The sequence below is a fragment of the Spinacia oleracea genome, chromosome 5 (assembly GCF_020520425.1).
Source record: "Spinacia oleracea cultivar Varoflay chromosome 5, BTI_SOV_V1, whole genome shotgun sequence".
In the NCBI taxonomy this organism is placed as follows: Eukaryota; Viridiplantae; Streptophyta; class Magnoliopsida; order Caryophyllales; family Amaranthaceae; genus Spinacia; species Spinacia oleracea.
Window position 1 is genome coordinate 49,925,122 of NC_079491.1, and position 23,017 is coordinate 49,948,138.

At 37.7% G+C, this 23,017-nt stretch overlaps 1 protein-coding gene and 1 long non-coding RNA gene across 4 annotated transcripts; one reads left to right on the forward strand and one right to left on the reverse strand.

The window, feature by feature from the left end:
- Positions 1–5,247: 5,247 nt before the first annotated feature.
- LOC130460630 (uncharacterized) lies at positions 5,248–22,089 on the reverse strand. 3 transcript variants are annotated; one of them, XR_008920508.1, is made up of 7 exons: positions 21,962–22,089; positions 16,130–16,194; positions 12,595–12,744; positions 12,400–12,478; positions 6,080–6,188; positions 5,788–5,887; positions 5,248–5,467 (listed from the first exon to the last, which is right to left on the reverse strand). It is a non-coding gene; the product is annotated as an uncharacterized lncRNA (long non-coding RNA). The 3 variants fall into 3 exon arrangements; XR_008920509.1 differs by lacking the exon at positions 21,962–22,089 and having other exon boundaries at positions 12,595–12,690; positions 16,130–16,888; XR_008920507.1 differs by lacking the exon at positions 21,962–22,089 and having other exon boundaries at positions 5,249–5,467; positions 16,130–16,888.
- Positions 13,784–22,956, forward strand: LOC110790191 (uncharacterized). Its single transcript, XM_021994966.2, has 12 exons — positions 13,784–14,091; positions 14,206–14,341; positions 14,428–14,501; positions 14,598–14,644; positions 14,928–15,081; positions 15,169–15,210; positions 15,287–15,491; positions 15,590–15,651; positions 15,741–15,841; positions 22,004–22,058; positions 22,164–22,232; positions 22,510–22,956. The coding sequence occupies exons 1-12, from the start codon at positions 13,848–13,850 to the stop codon at positions 22,686–22,688; spliced, it is 1,368 nt and encodes a 455-aa protein (XP_021850658.1). The 5' UTR covers positions 13,784–13,847; the 3' UTR covers positions 22,689–22,956.
- Positions 22,957–23,017: the final 61 nt, after the last annotated feature.

Genomic DNA, 23,017 nt, shown 5'->3' on the forward strand with positions numbered 1-23,017 from the left:
TGGCATATTTAATTTTCAAATCCATGTTTGTAATGTTGTTATGTGTAACAAAATATGTGATTGTGTGTGATAAACTATCCTAGAAAACCAACGACCTTAAAAACTGCCCAAACATTCATAAACCAATTGGCCAAAGAGTTATACCAACATACGTGTTCCGCAAGCCCGAACGATCGCCACAAAAATAAGCGACGCTCGGGATGGCCTGTAACGAATCCCACAAACGCTGCACAACGCGTAAAGGACGTTATGAGGCAAGCACGCAAAACTAAAGTCGCAAAAACAAAATTATACGCAAACAGAAAACGAGAACCAGCCAGGGACGCATTTTCAACGCCCCTGGCTGGGCGCCAAAATTTCTCACGCCCACTGCTGGGCGCTGAAGTTGTTGCCTGGCCATTTGGTCAGGCACAGCAGCCTCGGTGCCCGCGCATGAAGAAAATACGTAGCAAAAAAAAAAAACTTTTCGTGAAAAAAAAAATTGCTACGAGGGCGTATGAAAAAGCACTTGATTCTAAAAGCGACTAAAAAATAAAAATAAAAATAAATAACTCTTTGTGTCGTTGTTAGGCCTCCTACGACGACAACGCTCGGCATCAAAACCGAGCATGCTAATTAAACGACCTTGAATGTCACAATGGGCGAAGTATTCAAAAAAAAATGTTCGAATAAAGTCTTCAGGAAAAAATAAATGTTCAAATAAATCCGAGTCTAGACTAGGCTATGCCAAAATACAATCCAAATCCTAAGTCTTAGTTGTCTTATCCATAGAATCGGTCCTAATGCTTGGTGTCGTTCTGCAAGTTAAAAGGTTAAACCATATTGAGTCTCCCTTCCTAACATTTAAATCAATAAGCACCCATATGTATTTTCATCCCTTGCTAAGAATCCACGGCCTCAATACTCTCTCACCAATAAAAAGAATATACTATAGTATTTGCAAAATGGAAACGGTCACATTCTGAAAATCATTCCCCCATAGTCGCACAAACCCCAAAGTGAACCTAAGGTGTCAATACCGTTAGCAAAAATTAATGGCCTCAGGGCTTAGGATCACATCGGGTCACGACTATCATAGTCCTCTCGAGTCACTCGCTCCTTGAAATACTACTAAGTACGGACTAAAAGATTTTCCATGAATGCAACATGACCGACCATGAAAATATCCAAATCGGCATACCATAAGGCTACCATTGGGGTAAAGCAATACACACTAAGAGAGAAGCTGCACTAATGATTCTAGTCCTGCAAAAATAAAAATTCGATCTCCCCAACTAACTACCTTGCCAACATTAAGTAAAATGGCGCTTGACAAATGAACACCCAAGGGTTAAAATCTAAAGTGTCAACCAACGAAAGTTATGGTCCAATTAGCCTAAGTCTGAGAGTCGCTTGGTCAAGTATTATAGGCTTACGCCATGTCATTATTTTGAGTCTAGGCCACCTCCTGGTATTCATACACGGGTTATAATTAGAAAGATTAATGAAAGTTTGAGTCTAAATCACAACTTCCAATTAAATCCCAGAAACTGGAATCTGAAAAGAAGCAAAAAATTATTATTTTCGATGTAATTCTTTCGTTAAAATTCAATAAGGTAAAAACAACATTTTGAATCTACGCTATTTGCATATTTTAAGAAACGACTAAATACGCTTGCAAAGTAAGATAATTTAAAGGTCCACCCTAGGCCTACTAAAATTAAAGGTCCACTATAGGCCTACCAAACGAGGGTCACTCAGCCTCGCCTCGTGACTCAAAGACCACAACCATCAACCTTTTCGCCCAAATTAAAAATTGAAGAATTTATGTTGGGGAGGAATCCCAAGCAAAAAGAAAGAAAAGATAGAAAGAGAAAAGGGAGAGCGAAAAGAGCAAGCCATGGAATACTTATCCCGTAGTGCAACATTTACCTAAGTAAACGAAAGAAAAGAATCGAGTCAACCAATCCAAATCATAAAATTCTACAATGTCTACCCTTTCCAATCCTTATGCTCTTAGACGCCTTCGCTTTGGGGTCCCTGTTCAGCTCACTTAACCCATACATGCTCTCATTGCCATAACCCAAGAAACCATTACCTCAACTCTTGTTTTGAACTTGTTATCAACCGCAAACCACGCACGGCCATTGACACGTGCGTCATGCCCATCATTTCCAAAGTCCAAACCTGCTCTTACACCACCATTAGCATAATGACTATATAACTTGTTTGGATACGTCATGTTGATATACCCTTGAGCCGTCCCCATGCTACTCATTGGCCTTGGTTGATGTAATCCTCATGCTCGACTAATACCTATACAACTTATCCTATCTCATTCAACCCATCTTTCAAGCCGTCTTGAGTCACAAATAAAAAAGAGACAAATGAAGAGTACATTCTACGCTCAACGTAAAAATAAAAAATGTGAATAATAAAAAAGAAACTTTGCAAAGCGCCTCTAAAGTTAGTCTAAAAAGAAAAGAAGCATTTAGCGCAACAAAAAGATCCGCCCAGAAATAATTTTCAGCGCCTACAGCTGGGCGCCGAAATCTTTAACGCCCCAGCCTGGGCGCTGATTCTCTCTGCTTGCCAAATATTGTCCAGAAGTGCTCGTCATTTTATCCGTACATACACGGAAAAATAACGAACACTTGGGGGGGGGGGGTACAACACGTATTCAGACATACGTACCACCAAAAAAACACATGCATTTACCAGACATACGTACCACCAAAAAAAACACATGTACCTCAAAAAATATATAAAACAAATTTTTGGCTTACGGCAAGGCAGCAGATTAAAATAATAATAAACTTCACTTATTCTACCATTTCAAATAATATGTTTCCACCTCGGAACGTACTTGTTTAAAATCGGCATTCTAAGAAACCATTTTCTAGGCTAAGAACTACGCAAGACCTGATTCCAAATTAAATCTATTTAAGGCGGATACGTAGGCAATCCATGATTCGGTCCAACCAATTTGCAAAAATATTAAAGCCTATAGAATAACAAGAATAAAAATAGAAGTCCCTTATTGAAATTTAATTACTTGCAATCCAAGTCGAAAGAAAAATTTAAGTCAAAGCAAGAATCCAAGTCACCAAGATGCCAAAATTAATGAGCACACATCGAAAAATAATAAGGGCACGTACCCTCGCCAGAAAGAGCACTCACACTCCTAGGCACTTAGCCAAGACTCAAAAGATCGCTTTGCCTCAATTGAATGGGGGCTAGCGCAAGCGTCCATGACCTCTAAAGTACTCGACTTGACCCCCCCTAAAGCGAACTAACTCACTTAAAGACTTTCTTTCACCACTAGACATAGTCGTTCGCTTATAGACCTTCTTTCACCACTAAGACACAGTCATAATCGTCAACAAGTAATAAGGGCAGTTAGGGATGGAAATATCCAGTGGATGATCCATGAACCCGGTCACCCGCTATAATTAAACGGATAAAAACCCGAATTAAATGGATGAAAAGCGGGTGATGGGTGAAGCGGGTGATGGATGCGGGTCGGATGTGGGTGATGTTTTTTTATCCACCACCCGGTCCATCACCCGTTTACCACCCGATCTGTCACCCGTTTATTTTAAATATATTATTTATATTTATATTTAAACATAAAACGTGTTGATAAATCCATTACTTATTAAAGTTAGTGCTTGTTTTATTTTTTTTAGTTATAAGTTATGTGTAATAAGAAATAATTATATGTTTCGGAGATGAATGTAGGTATATAATTTTTTTTCTTTTGGTTAATTATTATGCATATTATTAGGTGGTGATTTTTAAATAGTTTACCATTTTCACCCGAATATCACCCGATCCACCCAGTTCACCCGCGGGTGATGGATGGACGGAATGCGGGTGATGAGTAAAGCGGGTGACGGATGGACCGGGTGGAGCGGATGGATGCGGGTGATGGATGCGGGTGATGCTCCACCCGATCCAAATCCCACCCATTTCCATCCCTAAGGGCAGTAAGCTTGCAATAAAGATGATTGTTCTATGGCGTCGCCCCATCGTTCCTTCAAGCTCAGGGCACCCGTTCATGGTAACTCAAATGCTCGCGAATCCCCTTTGAAAAAAAATCAGACATTGTCAATAGGACTTGGCACTTAACCAAGGCTCACCCTACTCAGACATATGACATGGGCATCTAAAATCGAAATCTGAAAGCATCATTAATGGGAAGACATAACAGCAACTGGGGGCTAAAAATTAAAATGAAAGAGCTAGGGAAAGAACTAAGTATGCCTTGACCTTTTGTACAGACATCCACCAAGTAAATCTAAGTCAATTTGAAAACGGTTTATATTCCCGCAATTCTGGAAAAGATGGCCTTAAAAGCCTAAAGCATATGCCAAACGGGCACAAGTATATCTTGACGCCTGCACCCTGGCTTCCAGCAAATCCTTAGACAGCATTCCAAAAATCGTAACAGTATTTTGATTCACTCATGTAATCCTGTACGAACCCTTCCATAAGTCAACTTACTTAGGACACCTCGGATTGTACACAGTAGGACTCGGATTCTAAATAATTTTCAAGTAATTTTCAAAGACTTTTTCGAACATAATAAAGTGTCGTTGGTTTAAGCTAAGTATGCGTTGCAAGTGAGTCAAAAGATTTCCAAATATGATTATGGGTAAAGAAAGACACCTAACTTTTGGTCAAGGCACACTTCAACATGTGGCTACCTTGACCATGGCAATGTCGCACAATACGACATTTACAAGAAAAGTAGCAAATTACTACTCGAACGTACCTCACACTAAAACGAGTCTGGTTCAAACTATTCGTGATCCATGTCACCATGAATGCATAAAAGCGTATGCCAAGCATTATAGCACCAAGCCAATCCCGTAGCTACAGTTGGGGTCTTGAGAAAAACACTCTAAAAATACTCGAAATGACGATTTTATCGCAAATTCTCGACGCTAATCACTAGTGGAAAAAACGCCTATTGTGGCGGGCTTTTTGGCCTTGTTGAGGCGGGCATTGTTCGCTTCAATAGTGGGGGCTGCAACAGGTCTAATAGTTGTTGAGGCGGGCTTTGTTCGCCTCAAAAACAGACTTGTTGAGGGGGGCTTTACTTTTGTTCGCCTCAACAAATGGGTCCAATATTAGCGTGATTTTTAGGCCCTGTTATGGCGTATCTCATTGCCCGCCTCAACTAGTTACTGGGTCAAAGTAAAATTGTATTTTGTAATATTTATATTTTTTCTTTAAAGTCTTGGTAAGCGTGCATGTTATTAAATTTCTGTGACAAAACATTGAAATCGTAAACCTTTCTCATTATTATTAATAAAATATAGAGTACAAGAACAAAAAATATCACTGGTTTTTCCAAGGGGATACATCTGAATTTCTTTAGTATTACATTATCTTACAAGGTTTAATAAATCAAAGTACAAAATTAACGAACTAAGATAGTTCTAAACTGCACAAATTGACACCTCTCCCACCCAGGACCAACCTGCAAAAAAAGAAAATATCAACAAGTCAAAAATTACCTAATAATAAAAAGTATAGCCAAAATGAAGATAAAGAAAACTTGTAATAGGAAACCAATGGCCATGAATTTGTACCAGAGATGAAAATATGAACATGATGTTCATTTAAAGATTATACTTAAAAAAATAAATCCTAAAAAACAAACAAAAAAAGATAAGAAAATATTTAATATGAACTCCAGATCTGAAAGAATTTTTTTTAAAAAAATCAGATACTTTAAAGGTATTGTTGATTAACCTTAAAATGAATATTTATTTTAAAAGATAAGAAAAAGGAACTTACTCTTCTAAAGAATTACAGATGATGAGGTCTTCCACCACCGAGATCCTAACGCCGCCATGAGTTTGTGCCGCTAAATCCACCGCTCGCGTCAAAGACGGATCTAAATTATTAAATTAATAATCAGTACAACGAATTCTCCCAAAAAAATAAAAATTAATTGAATATGCAACAAACCGTCAACATTAACAAAGAAATCTAAACATCCCTTAAATCATAAATAAATAATAAAATATAGCAAAAATCAAAATTCAATCAAAAATAAAAGTGGAAAGACGAGGAAATGGTTTGGTACCTAGCTTGTTTGTATCAAGATCTTGAAATACTTACGGAAGACGGTTTGCTTATGCTCTCCATCTTTGTGAACCATAAACACGGAAGAAGTTCGATCAAAGCCTGAATTTCTTCAACAAAGAATGGAGATAAGGATTCGAAAAGATCAAAGAAACAAGGGATTCAGTGAAAAAATGGCAAACTGAAATGAAGAAAACAACAAAGGAGATCGAAGGATAGAAAAAACGGCTAAGGAAAATGAAGTGTAAAAAAGGAAATGAAATGTAAAACCCTAACTGCAGTGATTGTTTTGTGTTGAGGCAGATGGGTCATTTTATTTGGGCCGTCGAAATCGTTGAGGCGGGTAAGTCAAAGTTCGCCTCGACTGGATAGCTCTAATAAGGCGGGCTGGGCCTATGTTCGCCCCAATAGCTTTGTAGAAGCGAACATAGGCCCAGCCCGCCTCGACAGCTCAGGCAAATGGGGCGTATAATTTTTTGCCCCCCTCAACAGGGACTAATGAGGCGTATAATATTTTGCCCCCCTCAACAGGGGGGCTTCAATAAATATTTTTTCTACTAGTGAATGCTATACATACATCATAGGGGCACAATCCTAAGCTTTAATCATGTAAAACGAACCTTAGGATGGCTCCCAAATTCTAAGCATTACTTAGAATATATAAAGTCGCCCCACTAACAAGGGTAACTGAAAATCGCGAGTCACCAAAACTCCGATCAAGCTACTGCACATAACGCTCGCCCTACAAGCGCCCGTTACACAGTCTACCTCGTTCCAAAGCAAAAGCGAAAGAAAAAAAAATCATCAAAATATACCCAGAAATCGATTTCAACGCCCAGAGCTGGGCGCCGATATCTTTAACGCCCCACCCTGGGCGCTGAATCTTTCTGCTAGCCAAGTTTTGCCCAGATATAAAAATAAGGGAAGAAACACCTATGAATCCTCGCATCGAACGAAGTAATAAGACGTGCAAACCCACGCAGAAGGTGCTACACTTGTTCGAGCACCTGAACGAGGCATGATGAAGTACTCCAATGCAAAAAATAATAATGTTATATCCCAACACTTGGAGGAATGTTCTAAGATACGCCGTTGGGCCACACAAGCCTACGTCGCACCATAAGATCAACCGTCCCACGATACAAGTCTAAAGAGGAGTAAGGCATATTGCACTAATGTAGGCACAACCAAAAGCATGTGTAAAAGAGGCAAAGACTACTTGTCGCCTCAAATTCAGAATGCAAGCCACACTACTTCTACATTAAGGATTGAAGGTAGCAAAATATTACCTACTACGGAAAGGATAGCTCGCACCTACACGAGCGGAACCCCAAGGCACCTTTCTCGAAGGAACCTACAAAATCGTACGCCAAAAGGAAGCGTCCCAACATGCATACTTGGGAGCTCCAAGCTACGAAACAACCATGGCAAAATAAAAAAATCTCGAGGCAAATGTTTGAACAATCGAAAGGGCACGATGTTTGAGCCCACTTCATGAATGGAACTGACCCCTATCAAGCTTCTAAGCAAACTATTCAAAATCAGTCATTGCTCAAAAAAAATGATTCAAGCAAACTGATTAATGGACCGCACACAACGGCCATTTTATGAACGCTCGTTCGCACATACATATCATCATTCACGAACACGTTCAAGAAAATATAAGAGCGATCAAAGTCTTACACCTCAAGGTATGTTCCTCGGGCCATATAGACTCGCCCAACTATCGCAATAACTGTACGCCTTAAGAGCGACAGTTCCTTAAAATAATCGCCCCAAAGCAACAAGCACCGTAGTCCACCAATCGGCTACGGCTTCTCAAGAAAATCATCACGTTCTAAAAACAAAGAAATAAACAAAAGAAGAGAGAATACATAGAACTTCCAAGTGAAATAAGGGAATGAACAAAAGGCCAACTGTGTCATCAAAAGACCAGCCCAAACAACACTTTCAACGCCCCACCTGGGCGTGAATTATTTCAACGCCCAGGTCGGGGCGCCGAAAATGTACCCAGGCTCAAAAAAGGCCCTAACTTCTAGTAGGCCCTGCCATACTCATTCGACTTGAGAAATTGCCGAAAGTCGCACCTCACGACTTTGTCAAAGTAGCACACCACTACAAAAATCGCTCGCACTTACGAGCACGATCCCAAACACGATCAAAGACATTACAAAATGCGTAGGAACCTCTTTGACAAGAAATGACCGTCAAGCACGAATGCTTGGGGGGCTCGAAAGAAAATATATATTTCAAAAGAAAGTATGCAAGGTTAAAACAATATTCCCAGACTACGCTGTACAAAGTCCCGTGTTTGGATAATCTCAAAAGAAAAAAGAACCAGTTTACGACCTCAAGACAAAGGTCGCCGTTGATACTTATACATAGTCCCCTAATCAAGGACCCAGGTAGTGGCAAAATTGAGCCGAAAAGACTAGCTCAAAACCATGAAAAGGTGATGACCACGAGACTATGGTCCATCTAAACACATTGTCAACCCACATTCAGGTTGCAACTAAATCCGAGCATCCCTCGAAAGAATTCGCTCCTGCAAGAATAAATGAAAAGAAATTCTCAAAAGAAATCCAAAGAACCAAAGAAATAGGAACTTGCCCATCTTCAGTCAGGCAAGATCGCGCCACGAACCACGCAAGTTCCAAATCGAAAAGACGAATTCTGGGGCGTCCACCCTCAGCGGACAGGGCTCGCCCACCCTCAGCGGGCGGGGTCTGTGTCACTAGCCGCGCAGGTCCTCACTTTCGAAAAATAAAGTCTTCAAATTTAAAATAGGCTCGCCATCTTCAGCCGGCGGGGTCTACGTCACAAACCGCGTAGGTCCTTATTTTCAAAAACATCAAAACAGATTCGTCCACTTCTATCGGACGGGGGGTCCACCCTCAGCGGACAGGCTCGCCATCTTTAGCCGGCGGGGTCTACGTCACAAACCGCGTAGGTCCTTATTTTCAAAACAGATTCGTCCACTTCTATCGGACGGGGGGTCCACCCTCAGCGGACAGGCTCGCCATCTTCAGCCGGCGGGGACTACGTCACAAACCGCGTAGGTCCTTATTTTCAAAACAGATTCGTCCACTTATATCGGACGGGGGGTCCACCCTCAGCGGACAGGCTCGCCCACCTTCAGCGGGCGGGGTCTGCGTCACTAACAGCGCAGATCCTTAGTCGCTGCAGCGATAACTTTTATTGGTTTTCCCTTTTTCCCAAAATTAAAGGATTGGTTTGTTGGATTTTCCTTCGTTTTACATCCTATAAAAACAAGGGGGTTTTCTCGTTTAGCTAGCCCTGAAAATGAGAATCTTTAAAAACGTTTTACCTCGTGATTGGGCTTGGCCAGGCCCAATTACACTTTACAGCTTTAATTTCGAAAACATCTGTAGTTACTCCCAATGACAAAGTGAGGGAGTTTCTACGCATCTTTAGATCCTTCCAATGACAAAGTGAGGAAGTTTCTATACTATCAGTTGACAAATCCCAATGACACGTGAGGGATATGTCGACACTTCAAGTGATGACCCTTAAGTCAAATGTTATCACTCGGGGGCTCGTGAGACCCTCGCAAAACAGGTCACATACACCATGGCTTGTGTGACGCACTCCGTCTAATACTTTGACCATCGTCTTACTCCAAGACTCAGTCAAAGTGGGGGCTAACTGTAGACACCTACTTTTGTCCCCATTCCCGCAAGGGAAAGGTTCGATGATAAAAGCATAAAAACTCCACTTGACAACGCATCTCCTATAAAATAAACCGAATCTCGATTCCCCATTTCATTTCACCCGAAACCTGCTATTTATGGAAACCTGCTAAAAATAGTAACTGCCGTAAAAAAGTAGCTTCTAAAAGTGGCAAAACCATAAAAGATAGAAACCTGTCAGAATTAGGTGTTGCATTCCAACATAAATCCTAAATGAGATAGAAAACTGCGAGAATCCTATTCCTAATATGATTCGGAAATAAGAGTTGCGTATTAATTGAAATCCTAAGGAGATTCCGTCACAAAATTGATACGCGCTAAAAGACTCGAATTAATCTCAACCTCTACGGATTTCAGGAATCCGAATCTGACAAAGAATTCGGCCCAGACATCACTTTCAACGCCCAGAGCTGGGCGCCGAAATCTTTGACGCCCAGCCCTGGGCGCTGAAATTACATGGATCTCTATTTTCAACGCCCAGCCCTGGGCGCCGAAATTGCCTGGGACGTGTTTTTTCCTAATTCTTTGCGGATTAGAACTCTGCAATTCTATCTTTCCACGAATTTCCTATAAATAGGCCCCTAGTTTCGACGTGAAATACACAACAACACATAATATATTCTGAGTATTGACTCTAAACCCCTTAGCCTAAGCCTCTCGCTGCGAAACTGTTCACGCGTTCTGTCGCAATCGATCCATAAATCGAACAGAACGTATCCTGTCCCATAATCGAGATTCGTTAAATAAAAAGGAGAAATAGCAAAGTCAAAGTAGTTAGTTTTCTGAGAACCGTGACGCACCTCTCAAGGGTGCGTCGTAATGTGTCCCTTTTCGATGATTTAACTGCTTTCCTCGCCCTTTTTATGAACTATTAAACTAACCTAATTTGATTGTTCTATCACGCCTAACAAATATAATATTTTTGGGAAATCGGATTATCATGCTAGGTCCCTTAATGCTTTTTAAATCAGATAATCACGATCGAATTAGTATTATATGTTGCATATTGCTAAAATCAATTCAGATTAGTTTAATAGTTAACGCATGTCCCTTCAATTATTTATGCTGAGCTAGTAAGGATATCCTGCCTCTGGAGTTATCGACGAGCGAATTACTCCTCTCGGTAGTTACAGTCCCCCGAACCCTCAATCTCTACCTTGCGGGTGTATATTGAGAGATCCCCACACCAGGGATCACAAGGGAACCTACGACCGTCGTGGTCAAACATAATTGCACTCCCTTTATGTCACGATAACCGAGTTTTGTCAGTTTTTCTCATTGTTGTTAAAAACTGAATGGCGACTCCTATATTACTAGTCAATTGGGTGTATACTCACAGGAAATCCAACTACACTTGATTGAATAAAAAGAATCGTCACACCCACGAGGGACAAGGTCACGCATTAGCCTCGCGCTTTTTCGACCCCCTCACACTTGGTCCGGTGTCCGGACCGGTATAATTACGGTCCATACCTAATTATTCCGGTCTATTCCGGTTTTAGTCCTGTTGGACCTGATATATTATTAAAAAAATTAAAATTGTTCCTCACAATTTGAAAATGAATTTAATACTATTAATCTAAAACATGTATCATAAAATCTCACGAATTCAACAAATAAAAGAAAACCAATCTTCACAAGGTTGATCATTCACTTGTTAAAGTAACAAAATTCGAAATTAACAGGATATAAAAAACTAATCACAAAAATTTAAAGATCCCAGATTTGCCATGATAAAACCGTTCCGTCTCAATATCCAATTCCATATCCGTCATTCATGAGACCTTTGAGTTTTTCAATCATCCCCTCCGTCATCCCTAAAGTCCAAAAGTCCCAGAAGAAATGGTTCAAAACCCCCAAAAAATAAAGGGAAATTTTATACATAAAATTATTGGAAAATAATTAAATTGTTTAAAGTACCTCAAATCAACTTTTCTATCAGTTGCAAGCCTGCAATACTTCACTTGAGAACAAACAATGAACCGTCAACCATAATTTCCAAGCTTCATTTCATCCAAATTGCAATAGATGTGAAACTAGGAGAGAGAAAGAAGGAGATAAAGAAATACCCCTCCCACACATATGTAAATATTACAAACTAATCTGCACCGTCCATTCTAATACTTTTAAACTAATCGAACGACAAAACGTCACTTAATCCGTGTCACTCAAATCGCACTAATCATCACTCAGCAGGGCAAGCCAATGCCATATATTCTCCCTTCCTCATCAAATCCTTCAGCAATCATGTAGTTACGGATTTAAATCATACCCAGAATGTAAATCCTCCATCAAAAAAGAGTAAATTGCAAATTTTGTAACATTACAAAAATTCAAAATATAAATTGCAAATTTTGTAACAGTACGAAAATTCAAATCATACCCAGAATGTAATTTTTTTTTTTTTTTGAAAGAACACTAAAAAGTATAAAATTAAAAGCTTCATCAAAATTCAAATCAGACTCTCAAAAAATAATGCCCCATAAAATGCAAAATTAGCAATATTAAAAATTAAAAATAAATAAATCAGACACACAAAAAATTAACAAAAAAAAAATAACAAAAAAAAATTAAGATAGAAAAGGGGAGGAAGAAGAAGAATACGGAATACCTCACAAACTCATTGAAGGGCACTGTTATCGAGGCCATCCGTGAATATTTTTGCAGAAAGATGTTTAAACTGAGTTCACCTAACAACAAAAAGAAACCCAGATCTCATTCCAAACTCATAACCTAATTGTAATTTACCAAAATGTCGTAATTACAGAAGTAAAAAAAAAATGAAATTCTATTAAGAAATACTTACCCTACCATAGCGATTATTCGGATCAACCTCAACGAACTCAGCGTCGGAATCGCCCAGTTCTTGCTCCGAACTTGAGTCCCCATGCCATACTTCAACCTTAACCCATAAATTACAAATACAATATTCGCAATTTCTCAAAATTAATCAAATCTGTTCGTCACATCCAAAAACCAATTGAAAATCATTGATGTTGGTGTAATTGGTACACGAAGAATCGGGAAAAATAGAGAAGAAAAAGTGCGAAAAAAATGCAAAAAGAAAAATGCATTTGAGATCTTAAGAGAGCAAGGAGAGGAGAGAGTAGAAAGGAATTGTTTGTAATTACCTGAGGATGAGATCGAAGATGAGAGAGAATCGAAGGTTTGAGATCTTTGAGTAAAAGGGAGGAGAGAGAAAGTATGGGGAAGTGAACAGTTGAGGAAGTGAACGATCGAAGGTTTAGGTTTGCGTTGCAACTGATAAATTATAGAGGGTATATCCGACTTTATGCTTGGGGACACGAAAAGTGGAGTTACCAAAACACCCTCAGCTGTTCCTTTATATAATAAAGATTATTTTCTCTTTTATTTATTTATTATAATCTCTTACATACCATCATTTTCTTACAATCAATCATTACACTTATACCAATACAAACCAAGATTCCAATTTTCTTAAAAGCCCCCACTTTTCCAAATGGATACAATTTAAAGGAACAGAGGGAGTAGTTTCTCCCTCAAAAAACTAGTTTCAAGTTTCAAATGAGTAAAACCCGTGCGAAGAACGGCCCAAAAGCTAGTTCAGTATTACAAAGTAGATGTTGTTGCTTTAGAAGGGTTTAGGATATGTGAGTGTTGAATACTTCAATTTGGCACAAATTCTTATTTACAATGGGTGTACAATAAATATTGTACACCGAAGTAAAGGTTAACTCAAAATGCTTAAAAGTTAAGCTTATATATGTAAAAGTTATGTAATTTTTAGTGATAAATTTTTTAATTTTAGTAATACTTATTTCTTTAAAATGACAAATAATGTATAAAATTAATCATTTAACCCTTTAAAATGTTTATCTATCAACTTTTTTATTACTAATATAAAAGTTAATCAAAACTAGGTTAAAGTTACAAAAAAATGGGTAAAAGTTATCTTGGTGTACAATAAATTTATTGTACACCTAGTGCACTCAAGATCTTTTGTCAATTTGGTCATATTTACTGAATGCTTGAATGAGTATTCCTCACCGGTAGAACCAGAGAACGCTAATAGAAGGAATGTCCCGTTACCGTGTAGCTTCTGTACACAAGCTCCTCAGAAATATCGTGGGCATCAACACCACCAACATTACTTCCCTCGCTAGAGTACCTGCTGTACATGGCCTCGTCCGTCACGGTTTTCTTCAGCCATGGTCATTTTCACCTCTTCGATTTTGTTGTGGCAATCATATCCCAAATATCAACCCTGTTGCCCTACAGATGATTGATTACGCTCTTGGCCTTGTCCGCTCCAACAAAACTGGTCTCTTTTATTCACTCTTTCTTTTCTTTTCGATTAGATTGTTTTTTTAATTCCAGATTTGAAATTGATCATTTTTTTAAGTTTAAATTGTTTGTTGTTATTGGGATTTGGCAGATGAATCGTATGCGGAAGCTTTACTGGTTCTGGAGCAGGGTCTATATTCTCAATCACAACAAGGAACAGATGCTGCTACTATAGAGACTACAAAGGGGATTGTTTTACTTGCTATTTCTAGTCTATTATCTGAAAGGTTTGCTGGACAAAGACTATAAATTTGTTAAGTTGCTCAGTTGATGGGTTCAGGCTAATAGTTTTCTTTCATTTTTTTTGGTTTAGGGGGAATACTGATGAAGCTATGCGACCCTTGCTGATGATACAAGATTTAACTAGCTCTTCTCTTGGTGTAAGAGGTAAACTTAGTTTTATCCACACAATTCGATTTTGTTATTTATATTGATGAATCACTTCTCTTCACACTTCTAATTTTCAAAATGTTGCTGTTTTAGTTGCTGCAATGGAAGCACTTGTTGGCCTCAATCTAGAACTTGGTTTGGTAAGCTCCTCCAAAGCTTGTGTAGTTACTTTCACTTCATCAATATCATTTGTTTGAATCTTTTTTTTTTATTCCATGGATGGAGCTTTGTAGTCTACATAGGAGTACTTCTGCTAATACTGTGACATTATTGTATTAATTAAATCGCATTCTTATGCATAAATACATAAACAACTTTATCTGCCCTGATGTGCATCTTTCTTTTAAATGTTTATTCTTCTGCAGAAGATAAGCTGCTATATGAATGATGTAAATTCATTTGAGATTATCCTTCCTTATACAGGATGATACCTCGTCAGTGCTAGCAGATAAATGTTTGAAACTATTGGAGCATGAAGGCTTGGAGACTGGTGATGAGTGTGGTTACAAAGTATTTAGTGCTCGTTCTAAAGCAATTAAAGGCTTGGTTGAGCTAGTTCACGGTGATATTGAATCAGGTAAATAGATAATCATTGACCTAACGGGTTTTTTATTTTTATTTTGCTTCACTTGTATTACTTTAATGACTGAGTTTTTGGTTGTAGCCAAGGTCTTCTTTGAAGGATGTCAAGATGAGAACTGTATTGGTGAGTTTCCGTTCTTTTGAGCGTATCATAGATGCCTGACTATTGCATGCCTTAATGAGCCTGTCATGTTGGGTAGGTAATGCATCTCTATCATACGGAGAATTCTTGCATGCTAAGCGGGACTTCAACGCAGCAAAGGAGTTGTATCAGAAGGCGATTGCTGAATCATCTGAGAAGAAGGATTTCAGTGATCCATATGACTTTGGGGCATGCAATATGTCACTACAAGATGTTCTTTTGGCAGCTACATGTGCTTTGGGTCAGCTTGAATCACATTTGGGGTAATGGGAGAGCAGAATTGGGATTATGAGTGGATTGTGATTTTTTCTTCTTCACATTTCAGTATGATGTGACCATTCTTGTAATTGTATTTTATCAGGAATTTTAGTGATGCAGAGGAGTTAATGAGCAAGGCATTGAAGAAAGCAGAAGAACATTTTGGTAGCTGTCTTGTTTCTCCTGAAATACAGTTGGTGAATTCCAGCTGCTTGTAAACCTGACAATGTTTCCCCTTTATTGATCTGTTGCAGGCACACACCATCCTAAAGTGGGAACTGTCTTAACTTGCATAGCTCTCATGTATCAACAGAAATCAACTGCAGAACGCTCAAGTTCTCTTTTAATACAAGAGGTGAGATCTTTGCATCAATGATTCTTAAAAACCTTCATGTTTACTCGTTTTGGCTCTTCATTTTTAACAATTGTTAGTTCTCTCTTGACACCACCTTGATTATATCAACTAAAGTTATTGTGGGGAAACAATTAGTTGGAATGATAATATCTAAAGTATGACATCAGTGTAAGTAGCATGTGGTTACAAATTGGATAATATTACCATTTTGTCCTTGGTCATCGAGTTATGGCACTAATTAAAATGAACGAAGAGAAGAAAATTATTATGATTGCCTGAATTTATTACCTCATAGTGGAAAAGCCACAAAGTGATAACTCAATCCGAATTACCCGCCCAAGCTCTAGTTTTACCTGAAATTATAAAACCTGATTTAACCCCACTCGACATAACATGCTATGAACTAATACAACTTAGACATCAATAATGGTAGAAATCTAAGCAAGAAGAAGAAAAATTGATTGATGAACTGAAATTACAGCAAAACGTAAAGGTATTGAAGCTTGAGAGGCTTGATTCTTTCCAATGAACTCTTAAAAGCTCAAAAAATCACTCATGAATAATCAACATGATTTGCTCTCCCTCATATGTTCTCTATTTATAGAACGAACTACCTAGCTTATTATTCAAGCCACTCATAACAGAAAAATAATTCTACTCCCTAAAATACCCCTCCCCCCATAGATAAAAAATGCGGTATCGGTCACGGTCGCGGAGTCTCGGTAACGGAAATGATGCGTTAGTCGCGGACCGTGTCGCGATTGTCGCGTAGGAATTTGAAATTTGAAAAGAAGTCCCATGTCAGCCCCACTCACTACCTACCCTAGTCCCCCCTCCCCTAAACCGTACACGTGACATAATCAAATGAATTCCTTTGTCTGCCTTCTCTCTCCTCTCTTGGTTTAGATCTGGTAATGGAGTTCTCTACTCTATTTCAGTGGAGTTTCTCCATTTCTTTCCTTTTCCCCTTTCTTTTTGTCGAAAACATGGGGAATTCGGCTGAAACCCGAGTAGATGTGAGGTTAATAACGTTTAATGCGGACAAAATTCGGCCGGTTCAACCATATAACTCGGGATATCTCGTATCGCAAGCCTCCAAAACCTAGTTAACTCGGGCGATACGAGTTAACTCGGGTGAGTTTTTACACCATGCCTCCCCCTAATACTGACTCATAGGAAAATTTGACTAATATGATTAACTTATCTCATACTCCCTCCGTCTCAAAATTATAGTCCCGTTTGGCTAAAAACACGGATTTTAAGAAAAGTGGATTAAGTGTGTGGGAAATTGAAATATAGTGCATTGATGATGAAAAAGTAGAATATAGTACATGTAAAAAAGAATAAAGTACATGGGGAAGAGAAAATAGTACATGTTAAAAGGAATAAAGTACATTTGACAGAAGACCTCAATATAACCTGCACAAAATAGGCTCGAATCGACTCTTGAGTCTTGAAAGACTCATTGTTTGAATATGGCCCAAACTGGACCAATCTAGAGTCGAGTCACTCAACGACTTGTGTGCCATATCTAGAGTTACGATAAGCAGACTAGTTCATGCCAATGCTTAGATTGGCCGGATGATCAATTGAAATGGATAATACTTGTATTGATTATCATTCGGATTTATGTTAAGGAAAATGCCTGTACATAAGGGAAAATAGGTCGTTACTAACTTTCCCTAATCAAACAAATACATAAACTAAACACTAAAACGAGTAAAGTGGTAAGTTAGGGTCGAAGTCCACAAGGACTAAGGACTCGTTAGTTTATGCTAATCGAATAATAAGCTAGGTCGAAGAGGGGTCGGGAAAAGACACTAACAAATAGGAACTACTAAACTAAACTAACTACCAAAGGTAAATGGGACTAGGGAATGAGGTCAAACAATAACAAATGATGGATTGAACATAAGAGGATTGTAAATAGGGGATGAAACACAAACACTACATGGATAAAAGTTGAATTCAGATTAAATCCAACCACCTCCTGGTGTGCGAGCAATTTCCCTAAGCATCAAACAAGAACTTTCATTCTACACTATCATAAACGGGGGTAAACTAAGGTCTCAATTCTATTAAATAATCAAGGTTAGGTCTTTAATCCCTTTCCAACCCAACAAGATTACCCTAAGCAATCGCGCAACCTATGTTACTCCGACACTCCGCCGGACGGTGGGTGTCGGTGTCGACACGACCCGACCCGCGACACGACACCGGACACGTGTCCGGGGAGGTGTCGACACCGGTGTCGGAAAAGGGTCCGAATTGCAGTGTCGGAATCGGAAGGAGAGAAGAAAAGGAGTAAAAAGATTCAAATTTTCCCATTTAAGATGAAGATTTAGGTGATAAAATTAATCTTACCCGGAACTAAAAACTTGGATCTTGAAGAATTCGAAACCCTAAATCTAACAATTGATGGTCAGGGAAGGGAAGAGAAGAAAAAATAGGTTGGGGCTTTTGTTGTAGAAGGAAAAACGAGCTTAATGAAATCTTCAATTTTCGTTTTCATTGATAATTTCTTGAGAATCACCATGGCCGAGTTGCCTTCCCGTCGTTTTTTTGGGTGTTGCTGAAGGGAAAAGGCATAAAAATGGAAGTGAGAAAGAAAGCAAAAGAACTGCTTGCTTTTCTCTTTTCCTTTTTTTTTCTGTAACCTTTTTCAAAAGTAAACAAGGGTGTGGTAGAGGGTGGGCCACGTGGAACAAACCCACATGCATTTACTTCTTTTTGAGGAATCTTTTCCATTAATTTGGCAGACCCTTATTATTCAACTTTTCATTTTTTTTATTTTGTTTATTTTTTAAAATTCTTTGTAACTTACAGTAACCTTTTTTAAAACTATCTCTTTTATTTTTGAGGATAGAGATCGTTGCCATTTTTTGTAAAAAATTTCCAAAATAAGTAGAAGACAACATAACGTAAAAGACTATGTACAATGACCTAGACTCATCTAACTAACACTAACTAATGCAAAACGAAGTCCCGGACAACGATAAGGGAAAAACTAGGTCATTACTAAATTTCCCTATTCAAACAAATACCTAAATTAACCACTAAAACGAGTAAAGTGGTAAGGGTCGAAATCCACAATGACTAAGGACTCATTAGTTTATGCTATTCGAATAATAAGGTAGGTCGAAAAGAGGTCGGTAAAAAACACTAACAACTAAGGACTACAACTACTAAACTAAGCTAACTACCATAGGTACACGAGAGTATGAGACTAAGGAATGAGGTTAAACAACAACAAATGATGGTTTGAACATAAGAGGATTGCAAACAGGAGATGAAACACAAACACTACATGGATAAACGTTGAATTCCCAGTGTGGAGCAATTTCCCTAAGTATTAAACATGAACTCCCATTCTACACTATCATACATTGGGTAAACTAAGGTCTCAATTCAACTAAATAGTCAAGGTTAGGTCTTTAATCCTTTTCCAACCCAACTAGACTACCGCAAGCAATCAACACTTAATTGATCAAGTTAAATGCAACATGTGTTGGAAAAGCAAACATGTAATAATTTAATCATGAAAATCCCTAATATCCAATCACAAATACCCAAACCAATCAATATTAAGTTTTCACCCAAAACTAAGCAATACACTACTCGATCAACATAAAAATAGGGAATTTAAAGGAATATTTTTTTTTTCTTTGGCAATGAATGTAAAGAAATTAATAACTAAGAACATGAAACTAAGCAACAATAACAACTAATCTAAGCTTAAAAATTAATCTAATAAAACGATTAAAATAAAGCAATAAACAGAGATGAGAGGGAGTAAGAAATTGCTCATTCATGGTGGAAATCCTCAAAACACGTTGTCACTCTTGTACATCGAAATCCCAAAATCTCTCTTTGATTTCTCACTTCTCTCTCTGGACTAAACTAATGAGGCTAAACCTAAAATTAATCTAATTATGTACATGGTCTTCTTCATGATCTAACTTGGGAATTTAATATTTCCTCCGTCCCTTAATATTCGCCCCGCTTTCATTATAAAGTCGTTCCTTAATACTCGCCCCGTTTCTATAAATGATTTACATTTACTAATATTATATCATTTCTCACTTAACCATGGACCCACATATGTTCCTTACTTCCTAAAAATAACTTTTAAAAATTCAATCCCCACCCACCCCACCCTACCCCATCCCAACCCCTTTACTTGACACTTTTCCCACTTACTATATTAAAAAATACCCCACTATCAACTACTCCCTTCGTCCCATATTTATAGTCCTGTTTGACCATAAACACGGGTTTTAAGAAAAATGGAATATAGTACATGGAAAAGTGGAATAAAATACAAATGATGATTGAGTTGCATGGAAAAGTGGAATAAAGTACATGGGAAAGAGAATATAGTATATAGGAAAGGGAAATATAGTACATGGGTGGGTTTTTCAATGCATTTTTAATTAATATAGTACATGAGAAAGTGAGAACCTTAATAGCCAAAATTAGTAACAAGACTATAATAATGAGACGCCCGATTTAGAAAACAGGATTATAATTTTTGGACGGAGGGAGTACCACCTAATAAATTAGGCATGACAGCAATAGCAGGGGCGATGTTAAGTGATGTTAAGTGTTGCTGCTGCTTGTTGGTGAGAGGAGGGAAGTTGGAGAGTTTAGATGGTTGAGTGTTGTTTGTGGTGTCGGTTAATTTGAGTAGTGGTGTAGGATAAGAGTTGGTACTTGTTTTGGCTAAATTTGTTATCAATCGGCCCTCGTAACTTGTACTCCAACCTCGAACAACACGCACCTACGCAGATAGAAACAAAGACGAGGGGAGAAACGAGACATAAAAATAAAACGAAGATAAAGGCTTCCCACTAACTATTTGTAAATTATTTGACTTTGTTTGATTTATAATAATAATAATAATAATAATAATTATTATTATTATTATTATTATTATTATTATTATTATTAATTAAAATATAAATATATAGTAATAAAATATAAATAGTATATTAATAACGAAAACTAAACTAAAACGACGATAAAAATCTGAAAATAAAAGAAAACAAATAAATTACGAAATTAAGACCTAAAAACTTTCAAAAATCACCGATTACACTAATTATGCTACAAAGTAATCACAACTAGAAATTAAGGAAAATAAAGGCTAAAAAGTAAAAACACTATAAATGAACTAAAACGACTCGAATAATTATACAAATGATGATTGGGTTGCATGGAAAAGTGGAATAAAGTACATGGGAAAGAGAATATAGTATATAGGAAAGGGAAATATAGTACATGGGTGGGTTTTTCAATGCATTTTTAATTAATATAGTACATGAGAAAGTGAGAACCTTAATAGCCAAAATTAGTAACAAGACTATAATAATGAGACGCCCGATTTAGAAAACAGGATTATAATTTTTGGACGGAGGGAGTACCACCTAATAAATTAGGCATGACAGCAATAGCAGGGGCGATGTTAAGTGATGTTAAGTGTTGCTGCTGCTTGTTGGTGAGAGGAGGGAAGTTGGAGAGTTTAGATGGTTGAGTGTTGTTTGTGTGGTGTCGGTTAATTTGAGTAGTGGTGTAGGATAACGTAGATTGTATCTCGGCTTCCCACTAACTATTTGTAAATTATTTGACTTTGTTTGATTTATAATAATAATAATAATAATAATAATAATAATAATAATAATAATAATAATAATAATAATAATAATAATAATAATAATAATAATTATTATTATTATTAATTAAAATATAAATAAATAGTAATAAAATATAAATAGTATATTAATAACGAAAACTAAACTAAAACGACGATAAAAATCTGAAAATAAAAGAAAACAAATAAATTACGAAATTAAGACCTAAAAACTTTCAAAAATCACCGATTACACTAATTATGCTACAAAGTAATCACAACTAGAAATTAAGGAAAATAAAGGCTAAAAAGTAAAAACACTATAAATGAACTAAAACGACTTGAAAAATTGCCTAATCACTACTCTTTGAGTGACATTTGTCACTCATCACTACACACACTCTTGCCTAATCACTACTCTTTGAGTGACATTTGTCACTCATCACTGCACAAGTGTGTGTTTTCATTTTGCTTCACGGAATGTGATTTACCTTAATCAGTACTCTGCTCTGTTTTTTCCCTCTGGTCCATAGGGACTCTATAGGAAGGCGATAGGTCTACTCAAGGCTCCTGCATTAGAGACAGATGGTAAGATACCATTGCGCTTATCTGTTTCTCTTTTTCCAACGTGGTAGTAAGGAATCACTAGAAAACTGGATAGTCCTAATTTCTATTGCCTTTTCATTGTTTTAGATGCAGAAGCAAATTTGGAGCATGTACGAGAAGATGTCGATAAAAGGGATATAGTAGCCCTTGCCAGAGGTATGTTTGGTCCAGTATAATTTATGAAAATCATCATCTCATATAGTTTTTCCTTGGTTCCTTCTTACTGTCTTACACATTTTTAACGTAGAGTAAAAACTACTGCCTATTTACTGTTTCTCTTGCACTATGGTGCACTTGATTAACGTTTGTTCCAACATTCATTCTGTTTTAGTTACTTACCTATAGAAGGAGAAGTTCATAAATATCTTGAGTATATGGATTCTTGTATTTTGCTTGTCCGTGCCCCTTTTAGTAACCATCGCCTTGTATGCAGGAGGGTATGGTGATGTACTTTGTGTTCAGCAAAAAAGAAATGTTGAAGGAGAAAGAATGAAGAAATGGGCAGAAGTTTGGTGGAGAAATCGTCGGCTATCACTGGCTGAAGCACTTGATATGTCTGAGTCTTCTTCAAAAGTCATGGTAGTTGATACTCGGATATGCAGAGCTCTCTAGGTCCTGACATTTTCTTCTGTAGTGTATGATCTATGAGTCTCCTGATACTGTACAAAATAAATCAAGCAACTAAATTGCTTTGCTGCCTGATTGTACCATTCTGTTATAAGGGTACATGAGAACTTGTGTTTTGTATAATCCCTCTCCAAAAGTAGATGAAATTTAGGGTGTAGTAAACATTGGAGAAAATCCCTGATGGTCTGTTGAAGATTATGTAGTGTCTGAAGTCTGTTAACTATAGAAATGAAATATTGACATCTAATTTCAACAGGGAGCAACTATTTTCCAGTCCTAGAGATTGGCCAAATCCCCGAAGGCGTACCGTTTTT

Excerpts from the sequence above, each read along its gene's own strand:
- LOC110790191 (XM_021994966.2), top strand. The coding sequence starts at position 13,848 with ATGTCCCGTTACCGTGTAGCTTCTGTACACAAGCTCCTCAGAAATATC. Across the intron at positions 15,492-15,589 it reads CAGCTTGAATCACATTTGGG|GAATTTTAGTGATGCAGAGG; the intron begins GTAATGGGAGAG and ends GTATTTTATCAG. Across the intron at positions 22,059-22,163 it reads TCCTGCATTAGAGACAGATG|ATGCAGAAGCAAATTTGGAG; the intron begins GTAAGATACCAT and ends TCATTGTTTTAG.